Raw genomic sequence first — 15,131 nt, forward strand, 5'->3', positions numbered from 1 at the left:
TCAATCGAAATGGTACTTTCGATAGCTTACGAAAGCGATACTTGATACATAAACGGTTGAAAGAGTTAGAGAACGTTATATGGACGACTCCGACGGCAATTTAGAAAAGTGGAAAATAATTTGACTTAATTTTCATCTCCGTTCATGGGAATTCAAACCTGATTGCACAGCTCATACATTTTATGTGTTAACTCATTACTAGTCAACATGTTGGTACAAGAACCTGTCCAGGTTAGTAATGTGTCATCGTACTTAATAATGAATTTGTACTGTAAGGGTGTATCAAAGATGTCCCTTTGCGTGTCAGTTTTATTTTATTCAATAACAACTTGCTTTTGAAAATAATTAGGCGGCTATCTGGCATTGTCTTAATCATTACAACTATTGGAATGCTACATTTCTAGCTGAGAAACTTCAAGATGAAAGTAAGTGTATCTAGTGTAACCATTTGATAGTTAGCACTTACAATATTTAATATTTCACTGCCATTTCCTTTTAGTTAACAATGAGGAAAGCTTGTATCTACTTGCCACTTGCTACTACCGTTCAGGAAAAGCAAATCAAGCAAGAAGTTTACTGCAATCAAAAGGAACTCAGTCCCCACAATGCCAATATCTATTAGCCAAATGTTGTTTAGATCTGAACAAGTAAGTAATTATTTTTACTGGAAAAGAACAATAGATTGAAAATTTCAATGTTTTTAGGCTTGCTGAAGCAGAAGGAACATTGATGGGAGGAAATATCTTCAAACAGAAATCTTTAGATGATGTTGTGGCTGAATATGGAGATGCAGCTTCTTTTGTCCTAGTTTTACTGGGTCAAGTATACATGCAAACAGAACGAAAGCTCAAAGCTGTGGAAGTCCTCAATAGAGCTCTAAAGCTTAATCCATTCCTGTGGGCTGCATTTGAACTTCTGTGCCGGCTTGGTGAAAAACCAGAAGCTGAAGAAGTCTTTCAGTTGGATGGATTGGAAAATTTCTCACACTGTCATGGAACTAACCCAATAGCTTCATTGATCACTGCTCAGATCAACCAATCACAAGATGCTACCACCAAAGTACATCCTCATGAACCAATGTCTGTTGACCAAATCTCCACTCCTATACTTCAGGTTCCTTCAGCAGATGTAAACATAGTGAACACAAGGTAACAGACTTTCTATAAATATAAAAGCAAATATGTTAAGAACTGGTTAAAACTTTTAATATATGAATCCGAATATTTACAGCACTCCACTACCATGTGTGCCTCTTATCCATCACAATATACCTAATTTGACTCCAGACGATCAAATGATACCTTCAATACCGTTGACGAGTACCATGGCTCCAACACGTTCCAGGGCACGATCGTTCCGGCTGCGATCAGTTTTCAAAGCTGGTCAAGCTCTATCACCCATGTCTCCCAAGTATGAAGTTTTGCTTTCAAACAGCGATGATGTAACGTAAACCATAACTTTATTGTAGTTTCGGTATCATTCCTTTGGATACGTCATCGGCAAGCGATGCGTCTCAAAGTTCAATGGTATATCTGTGTCCATCGCTTGCGCCTTCGGCAACCGAAACAAAAGAAACAAAGATAATGCCTAAACGGGTAAGACAAAAAAATTTTCGAATGGGTAATATAGTATATTCGTCCTGTTATCGATTTCATGTGTTGTAGTTGGGAGGCCGGCGCGAAACGGCTAGTGCTGCCCCAAGTGCTCCTTCACGTATGGGGGTTTTCTGCCAATCAGGAAATACAGCGACACCAACACTTTCGTCGCCTCCGGCTGCGAATGTCAGAAGAAGCACGCGCCTCTACAGGTTAAATTGATTATTTCTATACTAAGCTGTACGCGATAAAAATTAGTTGATAATTCTCATTAAATTACAGCTCCAACAACTCAGTAAAAGAAAATAATAAGAGCAGTTCACGTTTCGTCGTACCCAAGTTGCCCCTGAAACGCAGCAAATCTAAACTAACAAAAAGTGATACGCCAGAAAGTGGATTAGCACCAATCAGCGACTTCCAAGAATTGATCGGAAAACTAGATAAAGAGGACGAAAAACCAGGATTACAACCCAGTCACATAACCTCTGCACAGACACCACCGACAAATTTAGTTCATGAGGCGGTCCAAATGCAAAAGCAGTCGGCGGAAGGACTTATGTCTCTTCTTCGGATTGTTGGCAAGGCGTTTTCACACCTCACGTCTTACGAGTCTCGTCAGGCGATTGACACAATAGAATGGCTGTCTGCACGCCATAAAAGATCAAGCTGGGTTCTTTCTCTTATGGCCAAAGCTTACTTTGAGTTAGCGGATTACAAGCAAGCGGCAAGGTAACCTTAACACTCTTTCGCTTACCGCATCTTAACAGAAAACTTACAAACGATTTGTTTTTCTTCTTTTTCAAGGCTGTTCCAAGAGGTGCGTGAAATGGAACCCTATCGTACTGATCTAATGGAGTATTACAGTACTGCACTTTGGCATCTGCAACAAGAAGTTTCACTCTCAGCCTTAGCACAGGACATGCTTGAACAGGATAAAATGTCTGCTGCGACTTGGTGCTGTGCCGGCAATTGTTTGGATCTTCAAAAAGATCGTGAACAAGCACTAAAATTTTTTCAGCGAGCAATCCAAGTTGATCCCAAATTTGCGTATGCATACACACTTTTGGGTCATCAGTATCTAGCTCTTGAAGAAACAGAGAAAGCCATGGATTGCTTTAAAAATGCTGTCAGAGTCGATCCGATTCATTATAATGGATGGTAAATATTCTGATAGCTTCTCGAATCTTCATTCATTTATCCACTTTCAAAAATTGTATATTGAACTTAGGTACGGCATGGGAATAATTTACTACAAGCAAGAACGGTATTCCATGGCCGAGTTTTATTTCAAGAAGGCGTTGGACATCAACAAGAACAGTCCAGTGTTAAAATGTCACGTTGCAATTGTGGAGCATGCACTCCAGCGAACCGATCGGGCCCTACAAATGCTCAATTCAGCCCTAGCTGTAGAAGAACGTAACCCACTCTGCAAGTTTCATCGGGCATCTATTTACTTCGCCTGTGATCGACTCGACGAAGCCTTGACAGAATTGCACGAGTTAAAGGAAATTGCTCCGCGCGAAGCTCTTGTCTATTACCTTATGGGAAATGTATATGACTAACTTAGTAGAGCCTTGCTTCTGATTAGAGATTTTTACACATTTTCCTTTATCAGGTTTACAAAAAAAGAAATGAAACTCACCTGGCGCTAACCAATTTTAGCTGGGCCAACGATTTGGATCCTAAGGGAGCAAGTGGTGCTAGACGTCATATCAAAGAGGTAATTGACCCAACTTCCAGTCTGAGCCTTGTTCCAGTTAGTGGAATCTCCCAAGAACCACATCAAGCTTCCATCAGCAACGATCAAGGTATAGCCTTTTTTCCATCTAACTCTCCTTATCATAGTTTAAAATTTTGAAAAGTTTAAGTGTTACATTTTCCCACGTTTAAATTATCAATAGATGATGGGAGTACCGTGGAAGGAGGCAATCACTCTGGAGCTAGTAACAATTTGTCCAATGATGAGTCTCTGGAAATGCCGCCGTTACCGACAATGGACAGCGGAGATGGTGATCATTTCTACAATACAACTGAGTAGCTAGCGTTTGCAAGTGCTTGTATTTCTCTAGCCTGGGCGTGTAATTTGTTTAACTGTCCGAAATCAGTGAAAAACTAACAGAATTTCGTTTTTTTTATTGCGGATCACAGGCTTGAACGAATAATATAGTTTAGATTCGCAATTGAGATTGTCTATTGGCCGTTTGATGTTCATCATATGAGCCTAACTTTGTTTTCGCGTCTGAATATCGTGAAATAGGTCATAAACATGGATTCGGTTTGAGCGGGTTTACTTGCCAGCTTTGTTAAGTGTTTGACGTATTTAGTGTTTTTTTTTTCATCATATGCATACTCTCTTGGGATAATAGTCTAAGCTTGCTGTAAGAAGTAACATTGTTCCGGCTCGCCCAATTTTAGGTTCTGTTACAGCAAAGTTTGGAATCTTATTTCGTTTTCTCGCGCTTCTTTTTTCTGAACTCGTACCCGTGTGCACGAACAAATTATGGATACTGCTGTGTAAATCTGGAAAATTATTTAGCTCGAAATATAAAAGACGTTGTTCCAACTTCCAATAGCTGAACTATTGCACTTACAACTTAAGTCGTTTAATTTCATCAGCTCGAAAATCAGTCCTGAGAGGAAATGTAGGATGAGAGACTAAGTAAAATATCAGTTTAGTCTGATAACAGCAAAACACCTACCTCAGCATCAAAATTTGTCGTACTTCTTGTGGTGTTAACCTCCATGTTACCGTACCGGCATTAGGGCCCCAATATTCAGATATTTCTGCCAGATTTTCAATATTCAATATTGTAACTATTTGTGTCAACCGGGTGAATCGATCACGTATAGTCCATGTCGTTGTTGTGCTTAAATAAGTGATCAACGCTCGTATTTCCTTGTCTAGCTGTAAAGCGCCTAACTACAGAATATAATAAGAGGGGAGTAAATACATTTTGTTCGAAACTTCGGTAGGCTAACCATACCCTGTTAAAGACAGTTTTGAAGATAACTTTCTCGAACTGTTGCGCGACTTGGGAAGTGAGAGTTCCGATTAAGGTTTGATAATTGTTTGGAGTCAAGGAATCTTTAAAGCCACTCATGAATCCGTCTAAATGAAGATTCAACTCCTGAATAAACGGGTCTTGGGCTTCGTAGCAGCTAAATTCCTCCTATTCGTAAAGGACAAGTATTTTTAAAAAATAAATTAATATGAAGGTGGAAATGGGCTCTACCTCATCAATTACGTGGTTGACAGAAAGAAGCTGGTCAACCCATGGCTTTATCCGAGGCTTAATGGCTGAAGATTTTAGCTGCTCATGGCCGAAATCTAATAAGTGACGGAATTTATTTTTTGATGTCTCAAATCCAGCCAGGCACGATTTAATTTTTTCTTGGTCACGACTCGTCATGGTGCTTCCGAGGTTAAGTTGGATTTCATGGGAAACATTTTTATCCAATGTTTCAATGCATTCTATACTAGTTTCAATATTGTTGAGTGCTGTCTAAATATAAATAATATGAATACACATATAAATGCATAATGCAGATAAGAATCAAAGTTTAAAAAGATACTGCAAACATGTAGAATAACTACGTAAAGGGTAAATTACCAAGAAGTTTGCTTTAGTTTTTTCTGTATCCGATGACTGGAGTCTTATCGATCCTTGTTGAAGTGAGCTCTGTATAGCGTTATAAGCTTGCGTTAAATCCAAATAGCCAGACGGAAATCCCAGCTTACACTGCTGCTGGAATACCAATGCGTAATCTTCTTCCAAGAGGGTACACGCATTATTGATAACAGCGCAAATGCTATCAATACTGCAGCTAGTCAGACTTCGTCTAAGAATTTTGAAGTTTGAAAATGCGGAAGTGTTGTAAACAAGATGTGAAGTACCTAATTGATTTTTTCACTAAAAAGAAGACATCATCAACTATGCTAGAGGTTAAAGAACCTTCTACAGCGGTATCCATTGCAACGGCTTTAGAAACGCTTTCCGAAAGAAAATAGCGCTCTAGCATAATATAATGGCCAAGAAGCTCTTGCACAGCACGGTTAATCCCTGTTTTACTACTCAACAACTTTTCGAATTCGTTCATTCGAAGATCCCGAGATTGTTCTTCTGTAATTCCAACCTCAAGATCATTCTAGAAAAAATTATTGATTTGTTATTATCATAACTTATGGATTGCTTTTGATTTTGTAAAATGAGAAAAAGTAAATTTAAGTACCGCCACTCTTCGGCGAAGAAAACGTAGGTAAAGCACTGTTCGAGAACTAAGGAGAGTAAGCTCGGCAAGAACGGCATCCAAGACCCTAGGATCGCATTTCTCGTGTAACGCTTTGTTACTTAAAAAGAAGTAAAGATAATTAAGAATGACTATGGTTCTAGAAATGATTTCCGGCTGACAGGGGCTTACCCGTTTGATAGTACTTCCGATACTAGATGGATTTGCTTGTCAAACTGTCGAGAGCGACGAAATTCCGCTAATATTTGACTTGCTTGTTTGTCGCATTCTGGTTGTAAATATTCCACTACTTGAAGAAGACGACCGGGACCTGGAAATTATGTTATATTCTAAGGGGGCGTCTATATAGCACACAAGCTTTCGATACTAAAATCTATATAACATAACACGTAGTCACACCGTAATAGGTTTCCACTAGCGGCTGATGGATTTCAATGATGCGAGCCACAGTTTCCAGAAGTAGAGTTAGCGTGTCGGCAAAATAAACATTTGCTCTTACATTGGTGGCTTCTCCATCAGCTTGCCTCAGATTCTTTTGAGCTTTTTCTTTCAACTGAAAAAGAAATGTACAAATGATGTAATTTACTGATTTTGCTAAAGCCTGGTTTGTTAAAACCTGTGCCGCAAGATAGCTGCCAAACTTTGAAATTCCTTCTTCATTCATGTTAAGAAGGGGAAATATTTTAAAAAATCTTTCAACAGAGGCAGCATCAGCATCTTTTACAGCCTCATCAAACTTTTGTTGAAGAACTTTACACAACTGAGCTTGCGCTTCATGTAACAGTACTAGGGAACTATCCACAGTAGGACCTTTAAGATGTAATTAAAATAGTGAAGGATGATAATATGATATTAATAAATATCATATTGATGATAATATAATTGTAGCTCCTTCCTTGCCTTGGGCAATATCTCCTGCTGTTAGCTTCAGGGTAGTTTCATCGATGGATAAAAATCTATGAACATGTGCAGCAGCTTTTTCAAAGTCCTCATTTTTCATAGCTGAAATTACTCCTTCTCGACAAAGTTGCAGGTCCAGTAGATCATTCACCCGCTTTTGGCATTCTGAAACCCTTCCCTTTTTAATTGACAAATGATCATAAAGTATTAACAGCAATATTTTGAGCAGCATTTGACTTGAAATACCTTGGCAATATCAAGTTCTCTCACTTTAGCGCTCACATTTTCAGCAAGTGTGCAAGTGAAATGTATCATTCCTGATAGGTGTTTTGCATCACTTTTCACAGATTTCAGACGAGGTACGAGTAAGGAAACATTCCGCAGTTTTGCTTCTATATCACACTGCTGACCCATCAGTAAGTCGAGCTTTTCTGTAATTCTAACCTGAACCATGGAAAGAGCCACGTAATTTCAAATTTAATCAACACTGAAATTTGCACTAGGAATACCTCTTCCAAACTCAAACGTTTATGCTCTTCTTGAATATTACTAAGCGACATCATGAAATTTAATGTTCGTTTTTACACAATTGTATACGTCAACTTATTTTTGTTGACAACCATCAGAGACATCTAGCGTAAAAAGCGAGTTTCGATATTGCTAATAGCGGCATTTATAAATAAAAGGTGAATCTTTGTAAATATAGACCAGAGATAGGTGTGTTTAAGACAACGGCTTCCGGTGTTCGGGAAGTTCCCGATAGGCAAACAACCAATAAATTGAAAAAATGTGAAGGGAATTACCAGAAATGGAAAAGTGGAAAACGACATCTCTAATGGCAATCCGTTTTACCCCTTCCCCCCCCCCCCCAAAAAAAAAATGTATATATCGGCCTTTTTTTTCTGTTTTACTGCTATTACCATCTACCGGTGGCGTTTCTAGTTAATTTCTCTACATACACTGACCGAAAAAATAAGCCCGACTAAATAAGCCCGACTTTTCTCGGTCGGGCTTAAAATTTTTTTCCCAAAAAACTGACATTCATCGGAATTGGTTGATTATCACAGGGTATACTCAAAATTGAATGCTGATTCGGGGAAAATTCCTTTTTTAAAACTAGGTTAATTATTTTTGAAATACACGGAATGTTTAACACAATGCTAGCACGCCAGTACGCTACAGCGTTAGCGCGATACAGCAGAAAGTCGGGCTTAGATTGTCGGGCTTAACATTTTTTCCTATTAAAAAATAATATTATTAAATCTAGATAACTATATATGTATCTGATTCAAAATTTAACAAGGAACACGAAAATGAAATTTGTTTTTAAGTAGAGTTTATGGCTTGATGCGTCACGCTAGCGCTGTAGCGTACTGGCGCGCTAGTAATGGTTTCGATTCGCGCACACACTAATTTTATATTTTATATTATTCCAAAACTATAAACTCTACGTAAAAACAAATTCCATTTTCGTGTTTCTTGGTTAATTTTGAATCAGAATCATATATATTTATCTAGATTTAATGATATTATTTTTTAATAGGCCAAAATTTTAAGCCCGACAATATAAGCCTGGCCTCCTGTTTTTTTTGTTTAATTCAAAAACTATATGGCCAATTAAAAATTAAACTTTATATTCGTGATTGGCATTCCATTCTGCATCGAAATCATGTATTTTTAACCAAATTTAAGATTTGGCCAAAAATGAAAAAGTAAGAAGGCTATAGCCTTCTCACCTTTTCAATTTTGGCAAAATTTTAGATTTCGCTTTAAATACATGGTTTCGATGCAGAATTGAACGGGCATCACGAATATGAGGGCTGTTTTCTAATGGGACTCATAGCTTTTGCATAAAACGTAAAAAACGGTAAAGGTTGGGTTAAAAAATAAGCCAGGGCTTATATTGTCGGGCTTAAAATTTTTTCCTATTAAAAAACAATAGCATTAAATTTCATTCGCATAATAATTAAGTTAAGTAAGTAGAATATAACAAAATTCCTGTATAGTTATATGTTAATCAAATAAAGTTATTAATTAAAAAAATTATATATTTACCTGGCTAGAATATGTAAAGTTGTATTTAGAAAATTAAATAGGAACCTGGCCGCTAGATGGCCATAGCTGTAAAAAGAAAAAAATGTCGGAAAAAAAAAATCGCACTTTTTTCTTTTTTTCCGACACGTAGCCATCTACCGCTCAGACTCATTATTACTGGCGTAGGCAATTTCAGTCCATTGGATGCCATTCGCAGTTAGTTCAGTAGCGTGGATGGAGAATAACGCGTGGCTGGAGGAACAATTGAAAAATGGATAAGATAATACAACAAAAGGATGGTAAGTATAAACATTATTATATTGGTTTTCAATTATTAATTATTGTTTATTAGATCAAATTATGAAGCTGCAGGCCCAATTATTGGAACAACACAAAATATTAGATAACAGCAAAGCTAAGGATGGTAAGGCCTAATATGTAATGATTCTATTTATTTGCTTTTATTCATTTGTGTTTTGTAGCTCAAATTTTGAGTCTACATGCTCAGTTACTGGAAAAAAAAACAAATTAGAATGGGACACTTTCCAAACAGTGAAGGAGGTTTTTCCAAACTCATCCCTAACTGAACGTGAGGATGAGTTGGTGTTAGGCGAACACAGTCAGGTACCTAAACTTTTCAAATAAGAATTCAAAATAAGTATAGAATTTTAAAAAACAATTATTTATTGTTTAGTTATTCAGTCCACCACCTGACAGTGTGTTAAATTTAAATTCTGTTAGTGCTGTACTAAAAGAATCGTTAATAATAAGTCCATGCAGCGAAGGAACTGAAGAATTGTGGGACCGTATTTGGGCCGAAAATGGGTGTGGTACGGAAACCCAGAAATGGCATGAGTTCAACATAAAACATGGATTATGTACTTTTCGGTTTTTTGTCTATTGAAAAAGTATTTTTAATGCTGTTATTTTGCATTCACAGAATTTTAGTGGGGGTTCAAGTAAAATCTGGAAGTATTACAGGATGGAAGAGTGAGCCTACAAATGAAAAAACACTGAGAGTGCATTACCGTTAAGGTGTGAGGTAAATTAATAGAGTAATGCAAATTGCCTAATGAGAAGTACCATCTTGTGTTAATGAATCAAGTACAACAGCAATCCTTTATAGTTCTGTCACAGCTAGAAGCCTCAAATAATTCTGCTTCTCTGGCTAAAAAACAACTTGTCCTTTACGTTCAGTGTTGGGGAAATTGGGTACTTAAATGGCCCTAAAGATGTTTTAATTTTGCTGCTATTGCAGAGATGAAAATCATACATGGACTGTTTAGGTATGAAAGGATTTTTCTTCAAATAATTTTGAATTTATGACGAAGAATTTCTCCTCCTTTTTGCTAACCAGGTCTAATCTACCAAAAAAATTTTTATCCAATAGGAAAGGATTTTCATGTACTGGGAACACAACTATCAACAATGCAACATTCTACAGGTGCTAGTTTATCATTCAAGAGCCTTATACAATGATGTTAATCTGCAATTTGTATGTCCTTTCCCAAGCTTCCACCAGAAGTTGAATCTATGAGTTATGTAACTTACATGATCAACAATTGATGTTTAATGGTGTTGTTTTTCTTTCCTCAATATAGGTTAATAGTAACATTGGATCTGAAAAGATTCTTGGTTGGGGCAAGACACTGAATAAATTGTATTGATTGGATGGATGACATGACATTTCTATACTTAATTCGGATTCCCCAGACGGTATTTGATATTTAAAAAATTGAAGTGCATATCTGGGCTCCCTTCTTTTCTGAAGCCCCGTTTCCCCTTGACTCATAATAAGCCCGTAGGGGGTCATGCCCCTGCTGTACGGTATATATAAAAACAACATATACCGAGGTTTGGAGGGCTCTGGCCGGAAAGGGGACGTGGGGGTCCGCTTAGTCCAATGATGTGTTCACGGAGGGCGACGTGGCTACACACAAATCCGAACTAAAGGTTAATCGCTCCAGTAAAAATTTTCCATATCTTCGGCTCTTCTTCTGGCTTCTCTTAGCCAATCACCGGGTAATCTCCCCGGTGGGTCAACAAGGCAGTGTCTCCCCCTGCCTGGGTTGACGGCAACTTTTGAAAGGGCTATTGTGCCTTTTTAAAGTTGCAAAAATAATTGTAATGTGCAGAGAATTGTCAATAAATTTTTTTTTATAAAATTTTTTTTGCAAATTTTTTTTTTTTCATTGTCTGTTCGCTTTGTTCACACATTACATTTATCAACTTTTTTTTATTTAGCTTGCTCAATTCATTTATATTGTTTTTGCCACCGTTATATCATTTATCTGTAAGTATTCAATTATTATTTATCACACTTTTTGAATTCTTGAACTTAGACAAGGAACAACGTGTAATACCTGGATATGTTCTGAAGTAATTTTGTATTTGTATATTGTTTTACTGGTATGGGAATCGATCCCCAGACATTCAGCGTGCAACGCCAATGCTCTAACATTGAGCCACGAGATATGTTTACAACTTTTATTATCACATATCATATGTTATCGTCTAGGATGTTTATGCAGTCTTTCACAACTATATGTTTATCTTTTTAATGCTTTCATAAGGTTCATAGCTCTGTGGTAGAGCATTCAGCTGCGATAACTGTTACCCTGCGTTCAAACCTTATTAGATGTATAAAGATCTACATTTCAGTTTTATTCAAAGTGTAAATGCAAGTCCGCAAGTGACTAGAAAAAAGCCAACTTGACATCATATGATTCATGTCTTATTGGTATAGCATCGGCGCGGTATGCCGACAATCCAGGGTTCGATCCCTAGATAATAATTGAATACTTACAGATAAACGATAAACCAATGGAAACAATGCTTACCATCAAAGGTGGCATAAACAATATAGGTGAATTGAGCAAGCTAAATAAAAAAAAGTTGATAAATGTAACGTGTGAACACAGATGATGAAAGAAACAAATTTGGCAAAAAAATTTTATAAAAAAAAATTTATTGACAATTCTCTGCACATTACAATTATTTTTGCAACTTTAAAAAGGCACAATAGCCCTTTCAAAAGTTGCCGTCAACCCAGGCAGGGGGAGACACTGCCTTGTTGACCCACCGGGGAGATTACCCGGTGATTGGCTAAGAGAAGCCAGAAGAAGAGCCGAAGATATGGAACATTTTTACTGGAGCGATTAACCTTTAGTTCGGATTTGTGTGTAGCCACGTCGCCCTCCGTGAACACATCATTGGACTAAGCGGACCCCCACGTCCCCTTTCCGGCCAGAGCCCTCCAAACCTCGGTATATGTTGTTTTTATATATACCGTACAGCAGGGGCATGACCCCCTACGGGCTTATTATGAGTCAAGGGGAAACGGGGCTTCAGAAAAGAAGGGAGCCCAGATATGCACTTCAATTTTTTAAATATCAAATACCGTCTGGGGAATCCGAATTAAGTATAGAAATGTCATGTCATCCATCCAATCAATACAATTTATTCAGTGTCTTGCCCCAACCAAGAATCTTTTCAGATCCAATGTTACTATTAACCTATATTGAGGAAAGAAAAACAACACCATTAAACATCAATTGTTGATCATGTAAGTTACATAACTCATAGATTCAACTTCTGGTGGAAGCTTGGGAAAGGACATACAAATTGCAGATTAACATCATTGTATAAGGCTCTTGAATGATAAACTAGCACCTGTAGAATGTTGCATTGTTGATAGTTGTGTTCCCAGTACATGAAAATCCTTTCCTATTGGATAAAAATTTTTTTGGTAGATTAGACCTGGTTAGCAAAAAGGAGGAGAAATTCTTCGTCATAAATTCAAAATTATTTGAAGAAAAATCCTTTCATACCTAAACAGTCCATGTATGATTTTCATCTCTGCAATAGCAGCAAAATTAAAACATCTTTAGGGCCATTTAAGTACCCAATTTCCCCAACACTGAACGTAAAGGACAAGTTGTTTTTTAGCCAGAGAAGCAGAATTATTTGAGGCTTCTAGCTGTGACAGAACTATAAAGGATTGCTGTTGTACTTGATTCATTAACACAAGATGGTACTTCTCATTAGGCAATTTGCATTACTCTATTAATTTACCTCACACCTTAACGGTAATGCACTCTCAGTGTTTTTTCATTTGTAGGCTCACTCTTCCATCCTGTAATACTTCCAGATTTTACTTGAACCCCCACTAAAATTCTGTGAATGCAAAATAACAGCATTAAAAATACTTTTTCAATGGACAAAAAACCGAAAAGTACATAATCCATGTTTTATGTTGAACTCATGCCATTTCTGGGTTTCCGTACCACACCCATTTTCGGCCCAAATACGGTCCCACAATTCTTCAGTTCCTTCGCTGCATGGACTTATTATTAACGATTCTTTTAGTACAGCACTAACAGAATTTAAATTTAACACACTGTCAGGTGGTGGACTGAATAACTAAACAATAAATAATTGTTTTTTAAAATTCTATACTTATTTTGAATTCTTATTTGAAAAGTTTAGGTACCTGACTGTGTTCGCCTAACACCAACTCATCCTCACGTTCAGTTAGGGATGAGTTTGGAAAAACCTCCTTCACTGTTTGGAAAGTGTCCCATTCTAATTTGTTTTTTTTTCCAGTAACTGAGCATGTAGACTCAAAATTTGAGCTACAAAACACAAATGAATAAAAGCAAATAAATAGAATCATTACATATTAGGCCTTACCATCCTTAGCTTTGCTGTTATCTAATATTTTGTGTTGTTCCAATAATTGGGCCTGCAGCTTCATAATTTGATCTAATAAACAATAATTAATAATTGAAAACCAATATAATAATGTTTATACTTACCATCCTTTTGTTGTATTATCTTATCCATTTTTCAATTGTTCCTCCAGCCACGCGTTATTCTCCATCCACGCTACTGAACTAACTGCGAATGGCATCCAATGGACTGAAATTGCCTACGCCAGTAATAATGAGTCTGAGCGGTAGATGGCTACGTGTCGGAAAAAAAGAAAAAAGTGCGATTTTTTTTTTCCGACATTTTTTTTTTTTTTATGTAAAACGGATTGCGATATCATACGGCATATTCAGAATTGAACATTGCTGCCGATTGTGGTATTGACGATAGCCATGAGGAAAAAAGAAAAACGAAATCACACAGTATAATTAAAATTAAACGCTAATATTTCTCTTTTAGAATAATTTTCTTAACATCAGCCTTTAATTTTGAGTGTAAAGTGTAATTTATTATAGAATTCCAATTAGCGTACTTTTTCATAAGATTAAACATTTTTGGAATAAACGTAAAAAAACAATTAGAAATGCTGGCGTGCTAGTACGGTATAGCGCAATCGTGCTACAGCACAATATTCAATATGTTTTCAAAACAGCTAGTTTGACGAGAAAATGAATAATTTTCCTGGAATCAGCGAAGTATAGCGTGTAAGTTGTTATATAATTTCAAGAAGTATACGTTTTTCGTGAAATTGTTGTGCTAGAAAATAAGCCCGACAAAATAATAAGCCCGACTTTTCCAAAAATTTTGTTTTTTTTCCAAAATCTTTAATTTATCAATGAACAGATATGATTTAGATACTGAATCAATGGCAATCACAAAAACTGTCTTTGTATTTTTAATATTATCATATATATAGTTTTTTAACTTATGTTACGTCTTCAGTTCGCTCACGATTTTCAAGCATTCCATTTTAAAAACTGCGCAGATTTCTGTTTCTAGCTTAGAGTATTGCTTCCACAGCCAGTTTATGACTATGACGTATTTTTTTTCATTTTTTAAATGAAGATGCATTGAGGATATATGCAAAGATAAGCATTATTTCCAGAAGCACCTCATCCAATCCGATGGTCTTGAGAGGGAGTAGAACCGAATTCCAATGCCGGTATTTAGTTGTGCCGCTCTGTTGATCGTTACTGGCAGCAGTTTCCAACACTGCGTGATTCATGTGAGTTGAAGGCAATAGGACAAGTGTGTTGCGACAAGTGTGAGTGCGATCCATCGTGGTTCTTTGTTTACAGTTCACTCTCTCTTCCGAGGTGCTGTTATAACCACTAAATCAAAAACCAACGAAATTCTAAAACTACTTCTAGGACTTCGTAATAACCCAAGGAATTTCAAATGTTTATATTATCAAAACGTTTGGTCAAATCAGACGGTATCTTGAAGCATACAATTTTCTTTAAACCAACTTTGACGTAAAACAAAAATATAGCAAATGGCAACTTTTACAAAATTAGGTATTTTCTTTGTGGCAACGATATTGCGTATGCCACAACATTAAAAATCTGTCCATTTAGGCGCCATGAGTGTAAGTTTTGCATCATCATTAAGTAGCACATTGTAAATAAAATGATTCATACTAAC

The 15,131-nt window shown here is 36.8% G+C and overlaps 2 protein-coding genes and 2 long non-coding RNA genes across 6 annotated transcripts; 2 read left to right on the forward strand and 2 right to left on the reverse strand.

Moving 5' to 3' along the window:
• Positions 1-42: 42 nt before the first annotated feature.
• On the forward strand, positions 43-3,853 carry LOC130685339 (cell division cycle protein 27 homolog). The gene is made up of 12 exons (XM_057508635.2): positions 43-231; positions 350-425; positions 500-647; positions 705-1,148; positions 1,231-1,410; positions 1,469-1,595; positions 1,665-1,807; positions 1,878-2,324; positions 2,400-2,753; positions 2,824-3,145; positions 3,211-3,403; positions 3,497-3,853. Exons 1-12 carry the CDS (start codon positions 208-210, stop codon positions 3,631-3,633), a joined length of 2,595 nt encoding a protein of 864 aa, XP_057364618.1. The 5' UTR covers positions 43-207; the 3' UTR covers positions 3,634-3,853.
• A 253-nt stretch (positions 3,854-4,106) lies between these two features.
• LOC130685348 (conserved oligomeric Golgi complex subunit 4-like) lies at positions 4,107-7,362 on the reverse strand. Its single transcript, XM_057508646.1, has 13 exons — positions 7,253-7,362; positions 6,990-7,187; positions 6,744-6,921; positions 6,460-6,653; positions 6,243-6,396; positions 6,015-6,153; positions 5,826-5,943; positions 5,491-5,741; positions 5,207-5,435; positions 4,829-5,098; positions 4,580-4,765; positions 4,295-4,515; positions 4,107-4,225 (listed from the first exon to the last, which is right to left on the reverse strand). The coding sequence occupies exons 1-13, from the start codon at positions 7,304-7,306 to the stop codon at positions 4,183-4,185; spliced, it is 2,235 nt and encodes a 744-aa protein (XP_057364629.1). The 5' UTR covers positions 7,307-7,362; the 3' UTR covers positions 4,107-4,182.
• A 1,902-nt stretch (positions 7,363-9,264) lies between these two features.
• On the forward strand, positions 9,265-10,609 carry LOC130685868 (uncharacterized). 2 transcript variants are annotated; one of them, XR_008999718.2, is made up of 5 exons: positions 9,265-9,401; positions 9,472-9,655; positions 9,718-9,819; positions 9,904-10,063; positions 10,135-10,609. It is a non-coding gene; the product is annotated as an uncharacterized LOC130685868 (long non-coding RNA). The 2 variants fall into 2 exon arrangements; XR_009421433.1 differs by having other exon boundaries at positions 9,718-10,063.
• A 1,452-nt stretch (positions 10,610-12,061) lies between these two features.
• On the reverse strand, positions 12,062-13,720 carry LOC130685875 (uncharacterized). 2 transcript variants are annotated; one of them, XR_008999724.2, is made up of 7 exons: positions 13,595-13,720; positions 13,470-13,541; positions 13,270-13,411; positions 13,016-13,199; positions 12,852-12,953; positions 12,608-12,767; positions 12,062-12,536 (listed from the first exon to the last, which is right to left on the reverse strand). It is a non-coding gene; the product is annotated as an uncharacterized LOC130685875 (long non-coding RNA). The 2 variants fall into 2 exon arrangements; XR_008999719.2 differs by having other exon boundaries at positions 12,608-12,953.
• Between the last annotated feature and the right edge of the window lie 1,411 nt (positions 13,721-15,131).

The sequence above is a fragment of the Daphnia carinata genome, chromosome 7 (assembly GCF_022539665.2).
Source record: "Daphnia carinata strain CSIRO-1 chromosome 7, CSIRO_AGI_Dcar_HiC_V3, whole genome shotgun sequence".
In the NCBI taxonomy this organism is placed as follows: Eukaryota; Metazoa; Arthropoda; class Branchiopoda; order Diplostraca; family Daphniidae; genus Daphnia; species Daphnia carinata.